At 50.6% G+C, this 23,578-nt stretch overlaps 1 protein-coding gene across 1 annotated transcript in view; it reads left to right on the forward strand.

The window, feature by feature from the left end:
• LOC129830417 (protein bicaudal D homolog 2-like) overlaps window positions 1-23,578 on the forward strand; it is a 73,886-nt gene that overhangs the window by 42,991 nt on the left and 7,317 nt on the right. Inside the window, exons 6-9 of the mRNA XM_055892979.1 lie at window positions 15,494-15,751; window positions 16,307-16,510; window positions 16,730-17,254; window positions 17,769-17,920. Coding sequence (XP_055748954.1) covers window positions 15,494-15,751; window positions 16,307-16,510; window positions 16,730-17,254; window positions 17,769-17,920 — 1,139 coding nt within the window. The remainder of the gene's footprint in view (window positions 1-15,493; window positions 15,752-16,306; window positions 16,511-16,729; window positions 17,255-17,768; window positions 17,921-23,578) is intronic.

A 23,578-nucleotide genomic window follows, 5' to 3' on the forward strand; every position in this document is an offset into this window, starting at 1 on the left:
GAGATGTTATACTGCAGCCCCCTCAGCCCCTAAAACCTCCAGAGATGTTATACTGCAGCCCCCTCAGTTAGCCCCTAAAACCTCCAGAGATGTTATACTGCAGCCCCCTCAGTTAGCCCCTAAAATCTCCAGAGATGTTATACTGCAGCCCCCCCAGTTAGCCCCTAAAACCTCCAGAGATGTTATACTGCAGCCCCCTCAGTTAGCCCCTAAAACCTCCAGAGATGTTATACTGCAGCCCCCTCAGCCCCTAAAACCTCCAGAGATGTTATACTTCAGCCCCCTCAGTTAGCCCCTAAAACCTCCAGATATGTTATACTGCAGCCCCCTCAGCCCCTAAAACCTCCAGAGATGTTATACTGCAGCCCCCTCAGTTAGCCCCTAAAACCTCCAGAGATGTTATACTGCAGCACCCTCAGTTAGCCCCTAAAACCTCCAGAGATGTTATACTGCAGCCCCCTCAGTTAGCCCCTAAAACCTCCAGAGATGTTATACTGCAGCCCCCTCAGTTAGCCCCTAAAACCTCCAGAGATGTTATACTTCAGCCCCCTCAGTTAGCCCCTAAAACCTCCAGATATGTTATACTGCAGCCCCCTCAGCCCCTAAAACGTCCAGAGATGTTATACTGCAGCCCCCTCAGTTAGCCCCTAAAACCTCCAGAGATGTTATACTGCAGCACCCTCAGTTAGCCCCTAAAACCTCCAGAGATGTTATACTGCAGCCCTCTCAGCCCCTAAAACCTCCAGAGATGTTATACTGCAGGCCCCTCAGTTAGCCCCTAAAACCTCCAGAGATGTTATACTGCAGCCCCCTCAGTTAGCCCCTAAAACCTCCAGAGATGTTATACTGCAGCCCCCTCAGTTAGCCCCTAAAACCTCCAGAGATGTTATACTGCAGCCCCCTCAGCCCCTGAAACCTCCAGAGATGTTATACTGCAGCCCCCTCAGCCCCTAAAACCTCCAGAGATGTTATACTGCAGCCCCCTCAGTTAGCCCCTAAAACCTCCAGAGATGTTATACTGCAGCCCCCTCAGCCCCTAAAACCTCCAGAGATGTTATACTGCAGCCCCCTCAGTTAGCCCCTAAAACCTCCAGAGATGTTATACTGCAGCCCCCCCAGTTAGCCCCTAAAACCTCCAGAGATGTTATACTGCAGCCCCCTCAGTTAGCCCCTAAAACCTCCAGAGATGTTATACTGCAGCCCCCTCAGTTAGCCCCTAAAACCTCCAGAGATGTTATACTGCAGCCCCCTCAGCCCCTGAAACCTCCAGAGATCTTATACTGCAGCCCCCTCAGCCCCTGAAACCTCCAGAGATGTTATACTGCAGCCCCCTCAGCCCCTAAAACCTCCAGAGATGTTATACTGCAGCCCCCTCAGTTAGCCCCTAAAACCTCCAGAGATGTTATACTGCAGCCCCCTCAGTTAGCCGCTAAAACCTCCAGAGATGTTATACTGCAGCCCCCTCAGTTAGCCCCTAAAACCTCCAGAGATGTTATACTGCAGCCCCCTCAGTTAGCCCCTAAAACCTCCAGAGATGTTATACTGCAGCCCCCCCAGTTAGCCCCTAAAACCTCCAGAGATGTTATACTGCAGCCCCCTCAGTTAGCCCCTAAAACCTCCAGAGATGTTATACTGCAGCCCCCTCAGTTAGCCCCTAAAACCTCCAGAGATGTTATACTGCAGCCCCCTCAGCCCCTAAAACCTCCAGAGATGTTATACTGCAGCCCACTCAGCCCCTAAAACGTCCAGAGATGTTATACTGCAGCCCCCTCAGTTAGCCCCTAAAACCTCCAGAGATGTTATACTGCAGCACCCTCAGTTAGCCCCTAAAACTTCCAGAGATGTTATACTGCAGCCCTCTCAGCCCCTAAAACCTCCAGAGATGTTATACTGCAGCCCCCTCAGTTAGCCCCTAAAACCTCCAGAGATGTTATACTGCAGCCCCCTCAGTTAGCCCCTAAAACCTCCAGAGATGTTATACTGCAGCCCCCCCAGTTAGCCCCTAAAACCTCCAGAGATGTTATACTGCAGCCCCCTCAGTTAGCCCCTAAAACCTCCAGAGATGTTATACTTCAGCCCCCTCAGTTAGCCCCTAAAACCTCCAGAGATGTTATACTTCAGCCCCCTCAGTTAGCCCCTAAAACCTCCAGAGATGTTATACTGCAGCCCCCTCAGTTAGCCCCTAAAACCTCCAGAGATGTTATACTGCAGCCCCCTCAGCCCCTAAAACCTCCAGAGATGTTATACTGCAGCCCCCTCAGTTAGCCCCTAAAACCTCCAGAGATGTTATACTGCAGCCCCCTCAGTTAGCCCCTAAACCTCCAGAGATGTTATACTGCAGCCCCCTCAGTTAGCCCCTAAAACCTCCAGAGATGTTATACTGCAGCCCCCTCAGTTAGCCCCTAAAACCTCCAGAGATGTTATACTGCAGCCCCCCCAGTTAGCTCCTAAAACCTCCAGAGATGTTATACTGCAGCCCCCTCAGTTAGCCCCTAAAACCTCCAGAGATGTTATACTGCAGCCCCCTCAGTTAGCCCCTAAAACCTCCAGATATGTTATACTGCAGCCCCCTCAGCCCCTAAAACCTCCAGAGATGTTATACTGCAGCCCACTCAGCCCCTAAAACGTCCAGAGATGTTATACTGCAGCCCCCTCAGTTAGCCCCTAAAACCTCCAGAGATGTTATACTGCAGCACCCTCAGTTAGCCCCTAAAACCTCCAGAGATGTTATACTGCAGCCCTCTCAGCCCCTAAAACCTCCAGAGATGTTATACTGCAGGCCCCTCAGTTAGCCCGTAAAACCTCCAGAGATGTTATACAGCAGCCCCCTCAGCCCCTGAAACCTCCAGAGATGTTATACTGCAGCCCCCTCAGCCCCTAAAACCTCCAGAGATGTTATACTGCAGCCCCCTCAGTTAGCCCCTAAAATCTCCAGAGATGTTATACTGCAGCCCCCTCAGCCCCTAAAACCTCCAGAGATGTTATACTGCAGCCCCCTCAGTTAGCCCCTAAAACCTCCAGAGATGTTATACTGCAGCCCCCCCAGTTAGCCCCTAAAACCTCCAGAGATGTTATACTGCAGCCCCCTCAGTTAGCCCCTAAAACCTCCAGAGATGTTATACTGCAGCCCCCTCAGTTAGCCCCTAAAACCTCCAGAGATGTTATACTGCAGCCCCCTCAGCCCCTGAAACCTCCAGAGATGTTATACTGCAGCCCCCTCAGCCCCTAAAACCTCCAGAGATGTTATACTGCAGCCCCCTCAGTTAGCCCCTAAAACCTCCAGAGATGTTATACTGCAGCCCCCTCAGCCCCTAAAACCTCCAGAGATGTTATACTGCAGCCCCCTCAGTTAGCCCCTAAAACCTCCAGAGATGTTATACTGCAGCCCCCTCAGTTAGCCCCTAAAACCTCCAGAGATGTTATACTGCAGCCCCCCCAGTTAGCCCCTAAAATCTCCAGAGATGTTATACTGCAGCCCCCTCAGTTAGCCCCTAAAACCTCCAGAGATGTTATACTGCAGCCCCCTCAGCCCCTAAAACCTCCAGAGATGTTATACTGCAGCCCACTCAGCCCCTAAAACGTCCAGAGATGTTATACTGCAGCCCCCTCAGTTAGCCCCTAAAACCTCCAGAGATGTTATACAGCAGCACCCTCAGTTAGCCCCTAAAACCTCCAGAGATGTTATACTGCAGCCCTCTCAGCCCCTAAAACCTCCAGAGATGTTATACTGCAGGCCCCTCAGTTAGCCCCTAAAACCTCCAGAGATGTTATACTGCGCCCCCTCAGTTAGCCCCTAAAACCTCCAGAGATGTTATACTGCAGCCCCCTCAGTTAGCCCCTAAAACCTCCAGAGATGTTATACTGCAGCCCCCTCAGCCCCTAAAACCTCCAGAGATGTTATACTGCAGCCCCCTCAGTTAGCCCCTAAAACCTCCAGAGATGTTATACTGCAGGCCCCTCAGTTAGCCCCTAAAACCTCCAGAGATGTTATACCGCAGCCCCCTCAGCCCCTAAAACCTCCAGAGATGTTATACTGCAGCCCCCTCAGTTAGCCCCTAAAACCTCCAGAGATGTTATACTGCAGGCCCCTCAGTTAGCCCCTAAAACCTCCAGATATGTTATACTGCAGCCCCCTCAGCCCCTAAAACCTCCAGAGATGTTATACTGCAGCCCCCTCAGTTAGCCCCTAAAACCTCCAGAGATGTTATACTGCAGCCCCCTCAGTTAGCCCCTAAAACCTCCAGAGATGTTATACTGCAGCCCCCTCAGTTAGCCCCTAAAACCTCCAGAGATGTTATACTGCAGCCCGCTCAGCCCCTAAAACCTCCAGAGATGTTATACTGCAGCCCCCTCAGTTAGCCCCTAAAACCTCCAGAGATGTTATACTGCAGCCCCCTCAGTTAGCCCCTAAAACCTCCAGAGATGTTATACTGCAGCCCCCTCAGTTAGCCCCTAAAACCTCCAGAGATGTTATACTGCAGCCCCCTCAGTTAGCCCCTAAAACCTCCAGAGATGTTATACTGCAGCCCCCCAGTTAGCCCCTAAAACCTCCAGAGATGTTATACTGCAGCCCCCTCAGTTAGCCCCTAAAACCTCCAGAGATGTTATACTGCAGCCCCCTCAGTTAGCCCCTAAAACCTCCAGATATGTTATACTGCAGCCCCCTCAGCCCCTAAAACCTCCAGAGATGTTATACTGCAGCCCACTCAGCCCCTAAAACGTCCAGAGATGTTATACTGCAGCCCCCTCAGTTAGCCCCTAAAACCTCCAGAGATGTTATACTGCAGCACCCTCAGTTAGCCCCTAAAACCTCCAGAGATGTTATACTGCAGCCCTCTCAGCCCCTAAAACCTCCAGAGATGTTATACTGCAGGCCCCTCAGTTAGCCCCTAAAACCTCCAGAGATGTTATACTGCAGCCCCCTCAGCCCCTAAAACCTCCAGAGATGTTATACTGCAGCCCACTCAGCCCCTAAAACGTCCAGAGATGTTATACTGCAGCCCCCTCAGTTAGCCCCTAAAACCTCCAGAGATGTTATACAGCAGCACCCTCAGTTAGCCCCTAAAACCTCCAGAGATGTTATACTGCAGCCCTCTCAGCCCCTAAAACCTCCAGAGATGTTATACTGCAGGCCCCTCAGTTAGCCCCTAAAACCTCCAGAGATGTTATACTGCGCCCCCTCAGTTAGCCCCTAAAACCTCCAGAGATGTTATACTGCAGCCCCCTCAGTTAGCCCCTAAAACCTCCAGAGATGTTATACTGCAGCCCCCTCAGCCCCTAAAACCTCCAGAGATGTTATACTGCAGCCCCCTCAGTTAGCCTCTAAAACCTCCAGAGATGTTATACTGCAGGCCCCTCAGTTAGCCCCTAAAACCTCCAGAGATGTTATACCGCAGCCCCCTCAGCCCCTAAAACCTCCAGAGATGTTATACTGCAGGCCCCTCAGTTAGCCCCTAAAACCTCCAGATATGTTATACTGCAGCCCCCTCAGCCCCTAAAACCTCCAGAGATGTTATACTGCAGCCCCCTCAGTTAGCCCCTAAAACCTCCAGAGATGTTATACTGCAGCCCCCTCAGTTAGCCCCTAAAACCTCCAGAGATGTTATACTGCAGCCCCCTCAGTTAGCCCCTAAAACCTCCAGAGATGTTATACTGCAGCCCCCTCAGCCCCTAAAACCTCCAGAGATGTTATACTGCAGCCCCCTCAGTTAGCCCCTAAAACCTCCAGAGATGTTATACTGCAGCCCCCTCAGTTAGCCCCTAAAACCTCCAGAGATGTTATACTGCAGCCCCCTCAGTTAGCCCCTAAAACCTCCAGAGATGTTATACTGCAGCCCCCTCAGTTAGCCCCTAAAACCTCCAGAGATGTTATACTGCAGCCCCCCAGTTAGCCCCTAAAACCTCCAGAGATGTTATACTGCAGCCCCCTCAGTTAGCCCCTAAAACCTCCAGAGATGTTATACTGCAGCCCCCTCAGTTAGCCCCTAAAACCTCCAGATATGTTATACTGCAGCCCCCTCAGCCCCTAAAACCTCCAGAGATGTTATACTGCAGCCCACTCAGCCCCTAAAACGTCCAGAGATGTTATACTGCAGCCCCCTCAGTTAGCCCCTAAAACCTCCAGAGATGTTATACTGCAGCACCCTCAGTTAGCCCCTAAAACCTCCAGAGATGTTATACTGCAGCCCTCTCAGCCCCTAAAACCTCCAGAGATGTTATACTGCAGGCCCCTCAGTTAGCCCCTAAAACCTCCAGAGATGTTATACTGCAGCCCCCTCAGCCCCTAAAACCTCCAGAGATGTTATACTGCAGCCCCTCAGTTAGCCCCTAAAACCTCCAGAGATGTTATACTGCAGCCCCCTCAGTTAGCCCCTAAAACCTCCAGATATGTTATACTGCAGCCCCCTCAGCCCCTAAAACCTCCAGAGATGTTATACTGCAGCCCCCTCAGCCCCTAAAACCTCCAGAGATGTTATACTGCAGCCCCCTCAGTTAGCCCCTAAAACCTCCAGAGATGTTATACTGCAGCCCCCCCAGTTAGCCCCTAAAACCTCCAGAGATGTTATACTGCAGCCCCCTCAGTTAGCCCCTAAAACCTCCAGAGATGTTATACTGCAGCCCCCTCAGCCCCTGAAACCTCCAGAGATGTTATACTGCAGCCCCCTCAGCCCCTAAAACCTCCAGAGATGTTATACTGCAGCCCCCTCAGTTAGCCCCTAAAACCTCCAGAGATGTTATACTGCAGCCCCCTCAGCCCCTAAAACCTCCAGAGATGTTATACTGCAGCCTACTCAGCCCCTAAAACGTCCAGAGATGTTATACTGCAGCCCCCTCAGTTAGCCCCTAAAACCTCCAGAGATGTTATACTGCAGCACCCTCAGTTAGCCCCTAAAACCTCCAGAGATGTTATACTGCAGCCCCCTCAGCCCCTAAAACCTCCAGAGATGTTATACTGCAGCCCCCTCAGTTAGCCCCTAAAACCTCCAGAGATGTTATACAGCAGCCCCCTCAGCCCCTGAAACCTCCAGAGATGTTATACTGCAGCCCCCTCAGCCCCTAAAACCTCCAGAGATGTTATACTGCAGCCCCCTCAGTTAGCCCCTAAAACCTCCAGAGATGTTATACTGCAGCCCCCTCAGTTAGCCCCTAAAACCTCCAGAGATGTTATACTGCAGCCCACTCAGCCCCTAAAACGTCCAGAGATGTTATACTGCAGCCCCCTCAGTTAGCCCCTAAAACCTCCAGAGATGTTATACTGCAGCCCCCTCAGTTAGCCCCTAAAACCTCCAGAGATGTTATACTGCAGCCCCCCCAGTTAGCCCCTAAAACCTCCAGAGATGTTATACTGCAGCCCCCTCAGTTAGCCCCTAAAACCTCCAGAGATGTTATACTTCAGCCCCCTCAGTTAGCCCCTAAAACCTCCAGAGATGTTATACTTCAGCCCCCTCAGTTAGCCCCTAAAACCTCCAGAGATGTTATACTGCAGCCCCCTCAGTTAGCCCCTAAAACCTCCAGAGATGTTATACTGCAGCCCCCTCAGTTAGCCCCTAAAACCTCCAGAGATGTTATACTGCAGCCCCCTCAGTTAGCCCCTAAAACCTCCAGAGATGTTATACTGCAGCCCCCTCAGTTAGCCCCTAAAACCTCCAGAGATGTTATACTGCAGCCCCCTCAGCCCCTAAAACCTCCAGAGATGTTATACTGCAGCCCCCTCAGTTAGCCCCTAAAACCTCCAGAGATGTTATACTGCAGCCCCCTCAGTTAGCCCCTAAACCTCCAGAGATGTTATACTGCAGCCCCCTCAGTTAGCCCCTAAAACCTCCAGAGATGTTATACTGCAGCCCCCCCAGTTAGCCCCTAAAACCTCCAGAGATGTTATACTGCAGCCCCCTCAGTTAGCCCCTAAAACCTCCAGAGATGTTATACTGCAGCCCCCTCAGTTAGCCCCTAAAACCTCCAGATATGTTATACTGCAGCCCCCTCAGCCCCTAAAACCTCCAGAGATGTTATACTGCAGCCCACTCAGCCCCTAAAACGTCCAGAGATGTTATACTGCAGCCCCCTCAGTTAGCCCCTAAAACCTCCAGAGATGTTATACTGCAGCACCCTCAGTTAGCCCCTAAAACCTCCAGAGATGTTATACTGCAGCCCTCTCAGCCCCTAAAACCTCCAGAGATGTTATACTGCAGGCCCCTCAGTTAGCCCCTAAAACCTCCAGAGATGTTATACAGCAGCCCCCTCAGCCCCTAAAACCTCCAGAGATGTTATACTGCAGCCCCCTCAGTTAGCCCCTAAAACCTCCAGAGATGTTATACTGCAGCCCCCTCAGCCCCTAAAACCTCCAGAGATGTTATACTGCAGCCCCCTCAGTTAGCCCCTAAAACCTCCAGAGATGTTATACTGCAGCCCCCCCAGTTAGCCCCTAAAACCTCCAGAGATGTTATACTGCAGCCCCCTCAGTTAGCCCCTAAAACCTCCAGAGATGTTATACTGCAGCCCCCTCAGTTAGCCCCTAAAACCTCCAGAGATGTTATACTGCAGCCCCCTCAGCCCCTGAAACCTCCAGAGATGTTATACTGCAGCACCCTCAGCCCCTAAAACCTCCAGAGATGTTATACTGCAGCCCCCTCAGTTAGCCCCTAAAACCTCCAGAGATGTTATACTGCAGCCCCCTCAGCCCCTAAAACCTCCAGAGATGTTATACTGCAGCCCCCTCAGTTAGCCGCTAAAACCTCCAGAGATGTTATACTGCAGCCCCCTCAGTTAGCCCCTAAAACCTCCAGAGATGTTATACTGCAGCCCCCTCAGTTAGCCCCTAAAACCTCCAGAGATGTTATACTGCAGCCCCCCCAGTTAGCCCCTAAAATCTCCAGAGATGTTATACTGCAGCCCCCTCAGTTAGCCCCTAAAACCTCCAGAGATGTTATACTGCAGCCCCCTCAGTTAGCCCCTAAAACCTCCAGAGATGTTATACTGCAGCCCCCTCAGCCCCTAAAACCTCCAGAGATGTTATACTGCAGCCCACTCAGCCCCTAAAACGTCCAGAGATGTTATACTGCAGCCCCCTCAGTTAGCCCCTAAAAGCTCCAGAGATGTTATACTGCAGCACCCTCAGTTAGCCCCTAAAACCTCCAGAGATGTTATACTGCAGCCCTCTCAGCCCCTAAAACCTCCAGAGATGTTATACTGCAGGCCCCTCAGTTAGCCCCTAAAACCTCCAGAGATGTTATACTGCGCCCCCTCAGTTAGCCCCTAAAACCTCCAGAGATGTTATACTGCAGCCCCCTCAGTTAGCCCCTAAAACCTCCAGAGATGTTATACTGCAGGCCCCTCAGTTAGCCCCTAAAACCTCCAGAGATGTTATACTGCAGGCCCCTCAGTTAGCCCCTAAAACCTCCAGAGATGTTATACCGCAGCCCCCTCAGCCCCTAAAACCTCCAGAGATGTTATACTGCAGCCCCCTCAGTTAGCCCCTAAAACCTCCAGAGATGTTATACTGCAGGCCCCTCAGTTAGCCCCTAAAACCTCCAGATATGTTATACTGCAGCCCCCTCAGCCCCTAAAACCTCCAGAGATGTTATACTGCAGCCCCCTCAGTTAGCCCCTAAAACCTCCAGAGATGTTATACTGCAGCCCCCTCAGTTAGCCCCTAAAACCTCCAGAGATGTTATACTGCAGCCCCCTCAGTTAGCCCCTAAAACCTCCAGAGATGTTATACTGCAGCCCCCTCAGTTAGCCCCTAAAACCTCCAGAGATGTTATACTGCAGCCCCCTCAGTTAGCCCCTAAAACCTCCAGAGATGTTATACTGCAGCCCCCTCAGTTAGCCCCTAAAACCTCCAGAGATGTTATACTGCAGCCCCCCCAGTTAGCCCCTAAAACCTCCAGAGATGTTATACTGCAGCCCCCTCAGTTAGCCCCTAAAACCTCCAGAGATGTTATACTGCAGCCCCCTCAGTTAGCCCCTAAAACCTCCAGATATGTTATACTGCAGCCCCCTCAGCCCCTAAAACCTCCAGAGATGTTATACTGCAGCCCCCTCAGTTAGCCCCTAAAACCTCCAGAGATGTTATACTGCAGCACCCTCAGTTAGCCCCTGAAACCTCCAGAGATGTTATACTGCAGCCCTCTCAGCCCCTAAAACCTCCAGAGATGTTATACTGCAGGCCCCTCAGTTAGCCCCTAAAACCTCCAGAGATGTTATACTGCAGCCCCCTCAGTTAGCCCCTAAAACCTCCAGAGATGTTATACTGCAGCCCCCTCAGCCCCTGAAACCTCCAGAGATGTTATACTGCAGCCCCCTCAGCCCCTAAAACCTCCAGAGATGTTATACTGCAGCCCCCTCAGTTAGCCCCTAAAACCTCCAGAGATGTTATACTGCAGCCCCCTCAGCCCCTAAAACCTCCAGAGATGTTATACTGCAGCCCCCTCAGCCCCTAAAACCTCCAGAGATGTTATACTGCAGCCCCCTCAGTTAGCCCCTAAAACCTCCAGAGATGTTATACTGCAGCCCCCCCAGTTAGCCCCTAAAACCTCCAGAGATGTTATACTGCAGCCCCCTCAGTTAGCCCCTAAAACCTCCAGAGATGTTATACTGCAGCCCCCTCAGTTAGCCCCTAAAACCTCCAGAGATGTTATACTGCAGCCCCCTCAGCCCCTAAAACCTCCAGAGATGTTATACTGCAGCCCCCTCAGTTAGCCGCTAAAACCTCCAGAGATGTTATACTGCAGCCCCCCCAGTTAGCCCCTAAAACCTCCAGAGATGTTATACTGCAGCCCCCTCAGCCCCTAAAACCTCCAGAGATGTTATACTGCAGCCCCCTCAGTTAGCCCCTAAAACCTCCAGAGATGTTATACTGCAGCCCCCTCATCCCCTAAAACCTCCAGAGATGTTATACTGCAGCCCCCTCAGTTAGCCGCTAAAACCTCCAGAGATGTTATACTGCAGCCCCCTCAGTTAGCCCCTAAAACCTCCAGAGATGTTATACTGCAGCCCCCTCAGTTAGCCCCTAAAACCTCCAGAGATGTTATACTGCAGCCCTCTCAGCCCCTAAAACCTCCAGAGATGTTATACTGCAGGCCCCTCAGTTAGCCCCTAAAACCTCCAGAGATGTTATACTGCGCCCCCTCAGTTAGCCCCTAAAACCTCCAGAGATGTTATACTGCAGCCCCCTCAGTTAGCCCCTAAAACCTCCAGAGATGTTATACTGCAGCCCCCTCAGCCCCTAAAACCTCCAGAGATGTTATACTGCAGCCCCCCCAGTTAGCCCCTAAAACCTCCAGAGATGTTATACTGCAGCCCCCTCAGTTAGCCCCTAAAACCTCCAGAGATGTTATACTGCAGGCCCCTCAGTTAGCCCCTAAAACCTCCAGAGATGTTATACTGCAGCACCCTCAGTTAGCCCCTGAAACCTCCAGAGATGTTATACTGCAGCCCTCTCAGCCCCTAAAACCTCCAGAGATGTTATACTGCAGGCCCCTCAGTTAGCCCCTAAAACCTCCAGAGATGTTATACTGCAGCCCCCTCAGTTAGCCCCTAAAACCTCCAGAGATGTTATACTGCAGCCCCCTCAGCCCCTGAAACCTCCAGAGATGTTATACTGCAGCCCCCTCAGCCCCTAAAACCTCCAGAGATGTTATACTGCAGCCCCCTCAGTTAGCCCCTAAAACCTCCAGAGATGTTATACTGCAGCCCCCTCAGCCCCTAAAACCTCCAGAGATGTTATACTGCAGCCCCCTCAGCCCCTAAAACCTCCAGAGATGTTATACTGCAGCCCCCTCAGTTAGCCCCTAAAACCTCCAGAGATGTTATACTGCAGCCCCCCCAGTTAGCCCCTAAAACCTCCAGAGATGTTATACTGCAGCCCCCTCAGTTAGCCCCTAAAACCTCCAGAGATGTTATACTGCAGCCCCCTCAGTTAGCCCCTAAAACCTCCAGAGATGTTATACTGCAGCCCCCTCAGCCCCTAAAACCTCCAGAGATGTTATACTGCAGCCCCCTCAGTTAGCCGCTAAAACCTCCAGAGATGTTATACTGCAGCCCCCCCAGTTAGCCCCTAAAACCTCCAGAGATGTTATACTGCAGCCCCCTCAGCCCCTAAAACCTCCAGAGATGTTATACTGCAGCCCCCTCAGTTAGCCCCTAAAACCTCCAGAGATGTTATACTGCAGCCCCCTCATCCCCTAAAACCTCCAGAGATGTTATACTGCAGCCCCCTCAGTTAGCCGCTAAAACCTCCAGAGATGTTATACTGCAGCCCCCTCAGTTAGCCCCTAAAACCTCCAGAGATGTTATACTGCAGCCCCCTCAGTTAGCCCCTAAAACCTCCAGAGATGTTATACTGCAGCCCTCTCAGCCCCTAAAACCTCCAGAGATGTTATACTGCAGGCCCCTCAGTTAGCCCCTAAAACCTCCAGAGATGTTATATTGCGCCCCCTCAGTTAGCCCCTAAAACCTCCAGAGATGTTATACTGCAGCCCCCTCAGTTAGCCCCTAAAACCTCCAGAGATGTTATACTGCAGCCCCCTCAGCCCCTAAAACCTCCAGAGATGTTATACTGCAGCCCCCTCAGTTAGCCCCTAAAACCTCCAGAGATGTTATACTGCAGGCCCCTCAGTTAGCCCCTAAAACCTCCAGATATGTTATACTTCAGCCCCTAAAACCTCCAGAGATGTTATACTGCAGCCCCCTCAGCCCCTAAAACCTCCAGAGATGTTATACTGCAGCCCCCTCAGTTAGCCCCTAAAACCTCCAGAGATGTTATACTGCAGCCCCCTCAGTTAGCCCCTAAAACCTCCAGAGATGTTATACTGCAGCCCCCTCAGCCCCTAAAACCTCCAGAGATGTTATACTGCAGGCCCCTCAGTTAGCCCCTAAAACCTCCAGAGATGTTATACTGCAGCCCCCTCAGTTAGCCCCTAAAACCTCCAGAGATGTTATACTGCAGGCCCCTCAGTTAGCCCCTAAAATCTCCAGAGATGTTATACTGCAGCCCCCTCAGTTAGCCCCTAAAACCTCCAGAGATGTTATACTGCAGCCCTCTCAGCCCCTAAAACCTCCAGAGATGTTATACTGCAGGCCCCTCAGTTAGCCCCTAAAACCTCCAGAGATGTTATACAGCAGCCCCCTCAGTTAGCCCCTAAAACCTCCAGAGATGTTATACTGCAGCCCCCTCAGCCCCTGAAACCTCCAGAGATGTTATACTGCAGCCCCCTCAGTTAGCCCCTAAAACCTCCAGAGATGTTATACTGCAGCCCCCTCAGTTAGCCCCTAAAACCTCCAGAGATGTTATACTGCAGCCCCCTCAGCCCCTAAAACCTCCAGAGATGTTATACTGCAGCCCCCTCAGTTAGCCCCTAAAACCTCCAGAGATGTTATACTGCAGCCCCCCCAGTTAGCCCCTAAAACCTCCAGAGATGTTATACTGCAGCCCCCTCAGTTAGCCCCTAAAACCTCCAGAGATGTTATACTGCAGCCCCCTCAGTTAGCCCCTAAAACCTCCAGAGATGTTATACTGCAGCCCCCTCAGCCCCTGAAACCTCCAGAGATGTTATACTGCAGCCCCCTCAGCCCCTAAAACCTCCAGAGATGTTATACTGCAGCCCCCTCAGTTAGCCGCTAAAACCTCCAGAGATGTTATACTGCAGCCCCCTCAGTTAGCCCCTAAAACCTCCAGAGATGTTATACTGCAGCCCCCTCAGTTAGCCCCTAAAACCTCCAGAGATGTTATACTGCAGCCCCCCCAGTTAGCCCCTAAAACCTCCAGAGATGTTATACTGCAGCCCCCTCAGTTAGCCCCTAAAACCTCCAGAGATGTTATACTGCAGCCCCCTCAGTTAGCCCCTAAAACCTCCAGAGATGTTATACTGCAGCCCCCTCAGCCCCTAAAACCTCCAGAGATGTTATACTGCAGCCCACTCAGCCCCTAAAACGTCCAGAGATGTTATACTGCAGCCCCCTCAGTTAGCCCCTAAAACGTCCAGAGATGTTATACTGCAGCCCCCTCAGTTAGCCCCTAAAACCTCCAGAGATGTTATACTGCAGCACCCTCAGTTAGCCCCTAAAACCTCCAGAGATGTTATACTGCAGCCCTCTCAGCCCCTAAAACCTCCAGAGATGTTATACTGCAGGCCCCTCAGTTAGCCCCTAAAACCTCCAGAGATGTTATACTGCAGCCCCCTCAGTTAGCCCCTAAAACCTCCAGAGATGTTATACTGCAGCCCCCTCAGCCCCTAAAACCTCCAGAGATGTTATACTGCAGCCCCCTCAGTTAGCCCCTAAAACCTCCAGAGATGTTATACTGCAGGCCCCTCAGTTAGCCCCTAAAACCTCCAGAGATGTTATACTGCAGCCCCCTCAGTTAGCCCCTAAAACCTCCAGAGATGTTATACTGCAGCCCCCTCAGTTAGCCCCTAAAACCTCCAGAGATGTTATACTGCAGGCCCCTCAGTTAGCCCCTAAAACCTCCAGATATGTTATACTGCAGCCCCCTCAGCCCCTAAAACCTCCAGAGATGTTATACTGCAGCCCCCTCAGCCCCTAAAACCTCCAGAGATGTTATACTGCAGCCCCCTCAGTTAGCCCCTAAAACCTCCAGAGATGTTATACTGCAGCCCCCTCAGTTAGCCCCTAAAACCTCCAGAGATGTTATACTGCAGCCCCCTCAGCCCCTAAAACCTCCAGAGATGTTATACTGCAGGCCCCTCAGTTAGCCCCTAAAACCTCCAGAGATGTTATACTGCAGCCCCCTCAGTTAGCCCCTAAAACCTCCAGAGATGTTATACTGCAGCCCCCTCAGTTAGCCCCTAAAACCTCCAGAGATGTTATACTGCAGCCCCCTCAGCCCCTAAAACCTCCAGAGATGTTATACTGCAGGCCCCTCAGTTAGCCCCTAAAATCTCCAGAGATGTTATACTGCAGCCCCCTCAGTTAGCCCCTAAAACCTCCAGAGATGTTATACTGCAGCCCCCTCAGTTAGCCCCTAAAACCTCCAGAGATGTTATACTGCAGCCCCCTCAGTTAGCCCCTAAAACCTCCAGAGATGTTATACTGCAGCCCCCTCAGTTAGCCCCTAAAACCTCCAGAGATGTTATACTGCAGCCCCCTCAGCCCCTAAAACCTCCAGAGATGTTATACTGCAGCCCCCTCAAAACCTCCAGAGATGTTATACTGCAGCCCCCTCAGTTAGCCCCTAAAACGTCCAGAGATGTTATACTGCAGCCCCCTCAGTTAGCCCCTAAAACCTCCAGAAATGTTATCTGTTATTTGGAAAAACAACCACCTTTATCATCCTTTAGGACAATCATATGCATTAGGTAGAGAAGAAGAGGGATAGACAAACACAATGAAATGGGAAGATTAAACCTGCATAATTATGCCTAAATGGTCATCTGTCTATAATTTGCGTCAGGCTTTTTTCTGTCCGGAAACTAGTAACATTACTTAACTTATCAAATTAATACATCTGTCTTATGCTCCGTCTCCCCTTGTCTAGATGGAGCGTGAGAAGGTGTCTCTGATGTCCACGCTGCAGGACTCTCAGAAGCAGCTGGAGCAGGCCCACGGGGCCCTGGAGGAGCACCAGGAGAAGGTCAGCCGCCTCAGCGAGAACCTCAATGCCATCCGGAGGCTCCAGGCCAGCAAGGAGCGCCAGTCAGCCCTGGACAACGAGAAAGAACGCGACAGCAACGACGACGGAGACTACTACGAGGTGGACATCAACGGACCCGAGATCCTGGAGTGCAAGTACAAGGTAATGAAACATGTATACACACATATGTAACGGATGTGAAATGGCTAGCTAGTTAGCGGGTACGCGCTAGTAGCGTTTCAATCAGTTACGTCACTTGCTCTGAAACCTAGATGTAGTGTTGCCCCTTGCTCTGCAAGGGCCGCGGCTTTTGTGGAGCGATGGGTAACGACGCTTCGTGGGCGACCGTTGTTGATGTGTGCAGAAGGTCCCTGGTTCGCTTCCGTGTCGGGGCGAGGGGACGACGTAAAGTTATACTGTTACATTGCTTTTGATGTACAGTGCTTTGCAACCAACAACTTACCGCTGGTTTGGTGCTTGTTCACTGGGACGATTCTAACTGAAACATCCTCCCTCGTAAGCAAGCTACGCAAACCAGCCAATAAGATGCCATGTTGAGTAGGTGACGGCAAGACAAAACTAAAACCAAAAACCCATTGGCTTAACAATAAAGTGGCAAGGGGAATCACCAATAAAACCCTGTTACACATACACAGATGATGAAGCCACTCTACTCCTAAAACTGGCTATTCCTAACTCTGCCTCTGGTTGTCTCAGGTTGCAGTGTCGGAGGCAGGTGAGCTAAAGGAGGAGCTGAAGACCCTGAAGGCAGAGTACCAGTCCTGTCAGTCACGCTACGAGGAGGAGCGAGGACGTCTGGCGTCTGATGTCACGGCCCTGGGAGAGAAGCTGTCCTCCCTGGAGAAGACCAGCCGCGTGGAGAGAGAGGAGAAGGCCATCCTGACGAAGGAGCTCCGCAAGGTGAGAAACACCCTCCATGATACAGGCCCCCTAAAGTCTTAGGCTAGTTAATGTTTTTTTCTGCGGTGTTATATTGATGAACGGTTATCTGTAGTCAATTCTTTTCACTTTTCTCTGTGTATGAATTGTTTGTACTTTTCCCTCACACTGCAAACCAGATTTCTCTCTTCGATCAAACTGTATGAATTGACAAACGTTTCCTTCTTTCTATCTGTAAAGGTGAGTGACGTGGCGGGCGAGTCCCAGGGCAGCCTGAACGTGGCGCAGGACGAGCTGGTCACCTTCAGCGAGGAGCTGGCCACCCTCTACAACCACGTGTGCATGTGCAACAACGAAACTCCCAACCGCGTCATGCTCGACTTCTACAAGCAGGGCAAGGGCGGGCGCACGAGTCCCGAAGGTCGCGGCCGCCGCTCCCCCATCCTGCTCACCAAGGGCCTGTTCCCCGTCCCCGATGCTGCCGACAGTGCCTTGTCCCCTGTCTCCTCTTCCCCCTCGCCCCGGGAGCCGATGAACGTGTACAACCTGGTGGCCATCATCCGGGACCAGATCAAGCACCTGCAGCTGGCGGTGGACCGCACCACAGAGCTGTCCCGTCAGAGGGTGGCGTCTCTGGAGCTCGGCGCCGTGGCCGACAAGGACATGGAGGCCTGCATGGAGGAGATCCTCAAACTCAAGTCCCTGCTCAGCACCAAGAGGGAGCAGATCGCTACACTGAGGACCGTGCTCAAAGCCAACAAGCAGGTCAGATGCTGAACCTCCATGTTTGTATTTCCCTCCCCTAAGAATCAGTCGGGGGACTGAGGCAGGGAGGTGGCTGTCTGAAGCCTCTTCAGCTGTCGTAGCAAATGCACTGCAGCCAAGATTCATAGCGAAACAACAGGGAGAGACAGCTGGTGGCTGTGAGTGTTTGTGTGTGTCTGTGTGATAGAGTTTTAAAAAAAGATGAAAGCTTCCTAAAGCAGACACTCCCTAACAGCCCATAACCCGGAATGTTTGTGTGTCCAGTTGCTGTCAGATCTTTGAAGAGGGTGTGTGTTCCTCAGCTCCTGAATCTGGCTCTCAGATAAAAGCCTCTCATGAAGAAACGCACCTGTAGTCTTTAAATCCAGCCAAATCCCCACCGAACTGCTGTGCAGTTAAACCCTCAAAGGTCACGCACTGGAACAGACGCTAATGACATAAAGCTGCAGGGAAAAGACTCCAAATGACCCGTTTTATTTGGTCTGACCGTTGTTGTGTTGTGTCCCCCCTACAGACGGCTGAGGTGGCGCTGGCCAACCTGAAGAGTAAGTATGAGAACGAGAAGGCCATGGTGACGGAGACCATGATGAAGCTGAGGAACGAGCTGAAGGCCCTGAAGGAGGATGCCGCTACCTTCTCTTCACTTCGAGCTATGTTCGCCACACGGTAAGAGGAGTACATTATCACGCGCCCCCGTTTAAAACAAGTTAGGAACTAGTGATGGGAGAGAAAAAAATCGCTAGTTACATATCGCAATATTATATCAATATTTGACTCCCAAGAATCAATTTGGGGAAAAAATCTATAAAAAAAAGTAGTTGTTTTTGGTACTGTAGGTAGCATGAGCTTGCGCTAGTCAACTGTACCTGCGCCAAAACGGCAGTATTTTTCATCCTTGTTCTCCATCTCCTTTTTAAATAGTGAGCCAACATGTTTTTAGAACTTTTATTTCCCTGACTGACCAAAACTCATTTTCTCTTGTCTCTCTCTCGTCTCTCTGAAACAGACACACAGTGAGCAATATGTTTGGAACACCAAATCGCAATAAAAACGCAATACACACAGAATCATGAGAATCACAACACATATCACATCGGGCACCTAAGTAGCGTATCGTGAGGTCCCCAGCCCTATTAGGAACACGCTATTAGACTCCTAGTTTGGAACACACATTTAAACACGTTATCGCATACCTTGGCCACACAGGCAGAGAGTAGTCAGTCACCCATGACCCAAGAACACGCGCTCTGTCTATATACTACAACAGATTCATCTGTGCGTATGAGAGTAGGCTCTCTCGTCCCTTTAGGCTTTGTTTGCCACACGACAAGACACGCGCTATACCTACCTCGCTTACCTACAGAAACAAACCCAGCAAACCAAAAGAAAAGCGCCGCAAAAAAACAACAACACCGTTACAACTTGAGGTTTTACGCACAGTTATATCGTTTACGTACATATGTATTTAGCCTACTAAAACGCTGTCGCCGTGCGATTTAAATGGAAAGATGTATTGACCAAGACACCTAGACGTCCCAGTGTCCATCCGACCGCTTTTACCACGTCAACCTAGCAGTAACACCATCCTAAGAGCACACGCGCGACAGTTTTAATACCACACGGTAAGCCATATTTACCATATGCTAACGCCGTGTACATAGCGTTGCTTTTAACAACCGGCAGGTTTTAATAGGAGTGTTGTTTTTTTCTTTGTGAATCTGGACCAGTGGAGGACGGCCGTACTACGGACACGTCTCTAATCTGTTATCATCACTATGCTGAAGAAGCAGGGTTTTATGACCCGCGACTGCTTATCAGATGGAGGGGCTACGTTAACCCTTTTGCTGGCTAAGCATGCTGATTCCCATAAGAAGCGGGCCAAAGGTTCCCCTTATAATCCCCACCTCGACCTGGTCTGGATAACTACCCCGGATGCAATGTACTCTAGTTTCACCATAGTCTCACTGTACTGTAGTCTTCCTCCTGAAGGAGTGTGTGTGTGTTTGTGTGGGGGGGGGTCTATGTTGGTGGGAGTGCGCAATGACTATGAGTGTGTGCGCAATGTGTGCACACTGTACACAAGCATGTAGGCCACCGCACATTCTTGTGGTACTTTGTTTGCTCTGTTGTGTTGATGTGGAGCCCAGTGCGTCCTCCCTTCTCCTGCAAACCCTCCCTGAACCAGATGGCAACTCTGAGGCGGTCGCTCTCCGTCTTTAAGGCGGCTCCTCCACTTACAGCAAAGCTCATATCAAGCTGTGCAGGAAGGAGAGGAGAGGGCAGGAGAGAAGGGAGGGCTGCACTATCCACAGAGAGTGTGCACTCGGCACCCCTCATATTTACAGTGGAGTAATGCTACGGTGTACCTGCACTCCCGGTCCATTAGCTGGTCTTACTGAGTAATTCTATGTAACTGTAGTAGCTTATCGATTTACATGGCGGAGAAAGCGGTCTTCCTCTGCAAATATGGGCGTGTTTCTGTTGTCATAACGATTTGGTGCAGTGCAGGGCCAGATGGTCTGTTGATGCGGTTGTTAAGTCATCCCTCTGAAGACACGAGAGGAAATCAGCTCTCGCTGAGCACCTCAGAGGAAGCCATTTTGAAAATAACTGGCATTCTGCTTTAGAATGACTTTCACTGACCAATCGGGGTTTCAAACCAAGTGTTCGTTAAGAGGTACTGGCTGTTAGCCCCAGAACGAGGGTGGTAGATATGATACAGAGGAAAATGGCAGCGCCAGAGAGGCCCGCGTGTTAAATGTGCCTTTCCCCTTGTCCCTCTTTGCTCTCGTAAGAGACTGAATGATGCTCATAACACAACATAACAAAACAAAACATAGCTCAACTCTGCTCAGGGGGCCACAGGAAATCCCTCAGTCTTTACCTGATTTCTATGTGCCTTGGATATAATTCATGTTGTTTTTGCTACCCCCTATATTATGATTGTCACGAGACCAGTAACGCGATGCTACGATGGCAAAAAGCACAAAGCAGACTGAACTCTTTGGTCCTTTAAAAAAAAACTACTGTATGTAAAATGTTGCGCTATAGGAAATCCGTTTTGTTCCCTTGCCACGATACGGCTGAGTGCCGCAATACTGTTGTCGTGACAGCCCTACCCTATATACTGCACTACAGGGAATAGGGATCCATTTTGGACTCAGTATGTTCTGGGCTGTGTACAGCCTGGGTATTCGGGGTGGTGTTCATTCAGGTCCTTCTGGAGCCTGTACGTATTGGTATGCTAATGTTGGCCTATAGAATGATGGTGGGGAGTGAGGGGGGAGGCCTCTTTGAAAGGCTTTAAGAGGCAGAGGGATGTGATTGACCCACGTTTCCCACACTCCCCCTGTTTCTTCCCGTTCTCCCCTCTTCCATCCTCAGAGCAAAACACAAGGCCCTCGACCCGACAGAGAGAGAGGGAGTCTTTCATTTCAGCTTCTCGACAGGGGCTCATTTGAGAGTCTTTCTTCATGGTTATTCCATCTTTGACATACTCTGTCGACTTAAATGTAGATTTTGGGGATTCCTGAGATTTTCAGTAGACTGCCTTAGTTTCGAGTGTGTGGCCCCAGAGTGAGAGAGTTGGAGTGAATGGAGTGGGACTGATTGAATGTGCAAATCTCTGTGTGACTCTTTTGTGTAATGCTAGCTCCTGATATGTGTATTCTATGTCCGTTTGTACGTCTCCATCTTGTGTATGTGGTGTTGTACTCCAGCTGTGGACTGTGTTATCAGTGTACAGTAAGTACAGTAAATATCAGTGTACAGTAAATATTTTGCGTCTTCTCTTTTCAGCAGGAGCCATTTGCTTTCCAACCGTTGTTTTCCCTCGGTTGTATTTGAAATGTTCCGTAAGGCCTGTTTTTTTCTGCATGCTGTTTATTCACTGACGGATTTGCCGCGCGTTCCCGACTGTAGGCTACTCGTTGTTATTGGACTACAATCCACAGCTAGGCTGTGGGGGGCAGGGGAATTAACGAAGATGCAACTCATATGAACTTTGATCGCTTTTATTACAATGTTTACATTTTTCAAAAAAGTGAGAAGGAAAACAAACGATGCCACGAGAGTTACCGGATCCGGCCAAATAGATTCCGGACCAAAACAGTCGAAAATGGAGAGGTGCAGGATCGGACTCCAATTAACCCCTGCCTGGACATGCCTGCTCTTAGCAGGCTCTAGGCACTATACACGCAAAGAATCAGTCAGCCTTCCCCCCAGTCAAATCGAACAGGCACACACTCTCATTCTATCTCTTTCTGTTTCTCTGATTCCCATTTTGTCCTTACTTTCATTGTTGGTTATTTTACTCCTTCTTTATCTCCCCTCTCCTCCCTCCTAAATCCTCTCACTCATCCTCCTCCACAATGACCAATGCTGATCCCACATAGCCAGAGAACAGCTGAGGCGAGTGTGTGCCTGTGTTCACACTCCATGTGACAAACAAATGTGCTGTAGTGCTGTGTTTCAACACCCATGTGTCAGTATATTTAGGGCGTATGCGCCAGTGGAGGCTGCTGAGGGGAGGCCGGCTCATAATAACCTTTCCACTTATTCCGCTCCAGCCATTACCACGTGCCCGTCCTCCCCATTTAAGATGCCACCAACCTCCTGTGGTATGTGCCTGCCAGTGTAGTCCCTACCCTTCCCTATGAACATGTCATTGTGTTTCCTGCAGTGCATGTGTGTGCGTGTGGATATGAGTGGATGCTGTGCACGTTATCCTCTGAGCGCATGTTGTGTGCAGTACGCCTGTGTGTGTGTGTCTCGTGACCCCTGGCTACTGTAGATCATCTGAGACATGGAGCCTCTGTTCCACACTACTCTGAATGTGGAGACTGTTCTTCGACAAAGGGCCAGCCGCCACCCAGGGCCATTGTGGCCCTCCAGTCTCTCCCTATCAGGCCAAGAAGGGACCCATTGTATCCCTTCATCCCTAGAATGGAAGCTTGTATTTTTTCCCGGGAAAACCCACGCCCTCTTACACCCTCCACCCAGCATGGCTGGTCCATCTTAAAGGGCACTGCGACCCCTGGGAACCCCCCCATTCGCCATCTCACACTGGGTCAAATGAAGCTGCACTGATCCCCTTTGTCTGGGTGTGCCCCCCAGTGGGAGTCCGACTGCACGCCCACGAGGGGGGGCTGGGTTTGTGTATGTGGGGGGAGAGGATGTGTGCATCATGGGGAGTGCCCGTGTGCAATAACACAACACTTCAATGGGCCAATAGTGAGAGACTGAATAGCAACATTAGGTCCTATGTGACCAATGAGAATGCGCACTGGGCACAGACGTCAGTTCAACTTTCGACTCCTTGTAACGTCCATGTCCTGATGAATTGAGGCTGTTCTGAGGGCGAAAGGGGGTGCAACTCAATATTAGGAAGGTGTTCCTAATGTCTTTCCCACTCATTGCAGATTGTGATTGATACTCGGAAGGGTAGAGGAAACGTTCCAATCCACCAGATAGAACAGGGAGTGTTTATGTCCCACATTTTGATTCAGAGTAACTTGTAATTCCCCTGATGTAGACTTGTCCTGCTGGTAGGACTGAAGGAGTGTTCTGAGATGCCAGGAATTTCATTCCAATGTGGGTTGGGCTGAATGACAGCTGGGAGGGAAGGTGGTGTACTGCACAGATCTCTGCAGAGGTGTGGCTACCATTATCACTGGGGAATGTCATCTCAGATCGCTGTGTCAGCAGGATGGAGACAGGTGGGGGGGGGGGGGGGGAGTGACTGCAGGTACCGAGAGTAGACGAGTTTGAAAAAAAGAGAGGAGGATGGAGGAAGGATGATGGAGATATAAATGAAGGATGGAGGGAGGATGACGGAGAGATGTAAGATGAGGGTGCAGAGAAAGGAAAGAGAGGTAGAGAGAGTGAAGGGCAGAATGATTAATAATGGAAGAGGAAGCAGATGAAGGACAGTGATATGAACCCCTGCCTCTACATTCCAGGCAGCATGACCTAGTTTTCTGGACCTGCCTGGCCCTAACACACACACTTAAATGCTCACAGTGGTAAAAATAGATTAAATATAGCATCACAGCACAGTGAGTGAGTGAGTGAGTGAGTGAGTGAGTGAGTGAGTGAGTGAGTGTGAGAGCCTTGTGCTATTTCACACTAGCGTGGGAAGCAGATTTGATGTTATATTACACTGATGCTAGAGAGAGTTGTTTGAGTGATAGCGAGAGGAAAATCTTTTCTTCCATACCTTTCTTTGCACCTCTCTTGTTTGGGCTCTCACTTAGCCCACTCCTAAAGTGAGCTTTCCTCCTTTGTGTGTGATCTATTATTACCTTCGTGCTCAGACTCCTCATA

The sequence above is a fragment of the Salvelinus fontinalis genome, chromosome 31 (genome assembly GCF_029448725.1).
Source record: "Salvelinus fontinalis isolate EN_2023a chromosome 31, ASM2944872v1, whole genome shotgun sequence".
NCBI classification, from domain to species: Eukaryota; Metazoa; Chordata; class Actinopteri; order Salmoniformes; family Salmonidae; genus Salvelinus; species Salvelinus fontinalis.